Here is a 4,040-nt window from a genome sequence, read left to right on the forward strand (position 1 = left end):
GTTCTGACGAAAATGAAAGATTATGCAATGCCACGCTGGTGACGGTGCCATTTTTGTCAGAGCAGGCAAAAGCAGGGGGTCGGTACCGCAGGATTGTTTGTTTTGTCCATTTTTAGCACTCCCTTGCTCGTCTTGCACAGCTCCAGTTTGGAAGACGCGGTGAAACAAAACGCACGGGTATGGCACGTTTAAAACAACACCGCATTTCTTGCAGATCTTGTTGAATAGATTGTTGCGCCCTCCAAATTACGGGATTTGGTCTTAATCAAAGATACAATTGTATTCTCAGGCACTGATTTGGCCCTCACACCCATGTCCTGCAGCACATCTCCTGCTGTGAAACGCTAGTAATGATTCAGTACAATTCATTTCTTTTAGTTTATTACTTACATGTGCGTCACTTATTTGTTTTGGCCTCAGAGCCAGACTATATTGCAGATTGCAACCGACTAAACTCCCCAGGATTGCAACATGGCGGACTCCACAGAAGAGGATCCACTCAGTCCGTAGATACGACCGGCTGGCTGGCTGACACAGGATAGCGTACAGCATAGAATTCAAAGGGGCTCTGCTGACATGGAAACTATATGCAATCACAGCAATATGAACATCAAAAAAATATGCTATGCTAACGTGGCTAACATGCACTCCATCCAAAATAATCATTGTAAAAATGTAATCATGAACTAACTTAACAAAATTAGTCCATGATTACATTTTAAAATGACCTAATTCAACAAAATTAAGTTTTACTGTAACTCTGTATGTGGTTTGTGCTAGTCGTGTTGCCATACTTACAGTAGCTGTCCACTATGGCACTCGTGCACGGGCTGCTCAAGTCAGTTAGTGGCGACACTCATTCTAAGGTATGGAAAACACAATTCTTTGTCTCGGGTGATTATACCCTAATGTAAAAAAATTACCATATACCTCTGCATATATGATTTCTACACACTGGACCTTTAAATAGTCAATAGTATTGCTTGAGATTAAACCAATACGTTCCCAAATGTTTTGCTTTGTGACTACTTAATCTGGCATCTAGTGCAGGAAGCTTGTCACATTTCAGATACCTGAGTTGTTAGCAGAACCACTAAGCGCTCTCCCCTCTAAACTTTGTCCGTTTAAGGGATGAAATCTTTGTTTGAATTCTCCCCGCTCCCATTAATTATCTTACAACCCACATTTATCTTCTGACTCTTGTTGAAGGGGCCATACCACTAGGTTGGGAACCAGTGCACTGAATGCAAAGTAGCTCTTTTTTTTTTACTTTGCAGTGCTGCTGATTCCACTCTTATAATGGACTTTAAAGCTTCTCCCAGGGAAATCCGACTACCCTGGCGAGTTGCCGCGTGCGGTTTCACAATAACCTTCTTACACGCAAAAACATTTCCTTCCACGTTTTAGAGAAGCGGTTTCGGTGAATTTGTGAAAACTAAAAAACCTTTCCTCAACACATTGCAGAACAAGCGTCAGAGCTTTTGCAACATACTTCCAGCCCATCTGGGGCGTAAGTATAAAAGCAAGACAAACCGGACGGGATGTACGGCAGCAGCTCCACACACGGCTACAGAGCGACATCCAGAGATTCACTGCTGACTAACAGACACACAAACACAGAGAAGACATGAGAGCTGTCGCAGCCTTTCTGCTGGTGCTGTGTTACCTGGCCGTCACTCACGGTAGGTCACTGTAGGATTTATTTATTTATTGATTTTTTTTGAAAGTTAAAGTTTTCCTGAAGATTTATTTTACACTTACAGCAACTGTGATTTTGTCTTCTCAACAGCCTGGAACTGCGACGAGGGCACGGGGATGTACAACGTTACGCAGGTGGATGCCGGCCAGGGGATGGTGATCGCAAGAGACACATCTGGCTATGTGTACTTCCTGATTGGATCGTCCTGGCACAGAATGAGCACAACTGAATTCAAGCACGCCTCAGTTGGACCTGCAGGGATTTGGGCGACTGGTAACACCCAGGACAAGGTCTACAAATACATAGCTGGCAACTTTCAAATTGTGACTAGCGGTAACTATTATTATTATTATTATTATTATTATTATTATTATTATTATTATTATAACCCAATATATAGAGAGTGACAGATTTTCTACAGAGTTGCTGCATGCTGATTAAATGACCTGTACTTCTGTGCATTTGTCTTCAGGTCAGGCTATGCAGCAGGTGGATGCTGGAGGTAATGGTCAGGTTGTGGGGGTTTACTACGACAACAACTACTGCCTGAGCAGTACTTCCGCCTCAGCCTACAGTGGGTCCGGCGCCCTGACCTGGACCAGCCTGTCGAAGGCCATGACGTACATCAGCTGCGGACCGTACGGATGCTGGGGAGTGGACAAAACCGACAAGATCTTCTTCACGCCGGTTCGTCGATGCAGCTCGTGGCATGTCTTTTAACCCTCGGCGGTGTTGTTATTAGGGAATGTATGACAACCCCCATTCACTCATTCATTGTGAACTCCAATCATGTATCACAGAATATGACACCGACCTCCTGTGACACCAGAGAGTGGACCCAGATCGAAGGGGCCGCGGTAATGGTTGAAGTTGGGACGGACGGGAAAGTCTTCGTGGTGAATCGAGGAGGGATGCTCTGGGAAAGGTAAGCCAATGACATTTCAGAGGACGATATTTACTCTTTATATATAAAACAGAGTTACTTTGGGGGCAATCTTTTAAAAAAAAAACATCCTTACCATCCTCATATACTCTCATGTTAAGACAGCAAGAACAATGGTGGCTACGGAGACCCTACTGAATTCATTAGGCTCCTCCAGCAAAGAATAGATTTGGTGCTGCATTACACTGATCACCTTTGACTGCACTGTCATTTTCACAATGTTATTGTGTGAACGTTGAACGCTGTAAACAGGGCCAGTCCCTAGGCCAGGGTGTCAAGGAGGCTTCCTGATATGCAACAAAATGAAGAGAAAACCCCCCCAAAGAGACCTCAGTGCAAGATTTTTACATTCGCAATATAGACTCAGAAATATTTATCTTTTTAATGTGTAACATTTAGGGCATTATATCTTGCATGCATGTGCACTAAATGTGAAGTTGAAATGACAGCGGCGGCTTTCAGAAGTTAAACATTTTGACCTCCACTCCTCCAGCTTTGACGGCAATTCTAAAACGCATCATCACTTTATGACTTACCCAACTTTACGACTTCCGATATGAGGCAAGAGTCTAAAAGCCCGGCCTCTAAATACTGCATTTAAACCAAACAAGTATTCATTAATGTATGCACTGTATATATGTGAAAATTGGAACCGTAACAGAATTTAACCAGTATATTTAGAAAGGGGGGGGCATTGTTAGGATGAGGATTTCATATATTTCACCGGCTTCTCTCTCAACAGAACGGGCATCGCCGCCAGAACCCCTCAAGGAACAGGCTGGAATCACGTCTCAGTGTGCATGAAAGTCCGCCACGTGTCCCTTGACCTGGGCACTATGTGGGTCGTGACCAACATTGGTTTGCTCCTGAAGTGCACACAGTAACGCCTGATTGCCATTTCATTTTTTTTGTAAATTTTATTTTTATCTTACAAGCTGTGGTGTAACAACACTGTAAATCAAGGCTGCAAGAATGTGTTTACTGCAAGCAAATTACTTTGATTAAACACGAAAATGGATTGGACGGTGAAATGGTAATAATAGCTGACAATAGGAAATAAGAGTGTAAGAGTGAGCTAATACATTAAAGACTTTAGACTTTGGACTTTGACTTTTATTCATCCCACATCGGGGAAATTCACTTGTTACAGTAGCAGTTAGACAGACATACAATAAGTACAATTCTTAAAAAATACCAAAAATGAATTAGATAACAGATAAAGATACAAAATAGAAAGGACTATATGCTATCTGAATTGTATACAGGAAAGAGAGGCAATGTGCATTGTATACAGGAGGTAAATGTGCGCTATATACATTTAACTAAAGTGTAAAAGTACTGCCTTGTTGAAGGCTGGAACACAGTAAGATGTGTGCATGCTGAATTTGCCTGAAATAT

The 4,040-nt window shown here is 42.5% G+C and overlaps 1 protein-coding gene and 1 long non-coding RNA gene across 2 annotated transcripts; one reads left to right on the forward strand and one right to left on the reverse strand.

Moving 5' to 3' along the window:
* Positions 1–364: 364 nt before the first annotated feature.
* Positions 365–1,893, reverse strand: LOC119032392. Its single transcript, XR_005078879.1, has 3 exons — positions 1,762–1,893; positions 799–861; positions 365–568 (listed from the first exon to the last, which is right to left on the reverse strand). It is a non-coding gene; the product is annotated as an uncharacterized LOC119032392 (long non-coding RNA).
* LOC119032391 (fish-egg lectin-like) lies at positions 1,522–3,746 on the forward strand. Its single transcript, XM_037121492.1, has 5 exons — positions 1,522–1,682; positions 1,790–2,032; positions 2,172–2,386; positions 2,500–2,624; positions 3,385–3,746. Exons 1-5 carry the CDS (start codon positions 1,628–1,630, stop codon positions 3,524–3,526), a joined length of 780 nt encoding a protein of 259 aa, XP_036977387.1. The 5' UTR covers positions 1,522–1,627; the 3' UTR covers positions 3,527–3,746.
* Positions 3,747–4,040: the final 294 nt, after the last annotated feature.

This window comes from Acanthopagrus latus, chromosome 14 (genome assembly GCF_904848185.1).
Source record: "Acanthopagrus latus isolate v.2019 chromosome 14, fAcaLat1.1, whole genome shotgun sequence".
Taxonomy (NCBI): Eukaryota; Metazoa; Chordata; class Actinopteri; order Spariformes; family Sparidae; genus Acanthopagrus; species Acanthopagrus latus.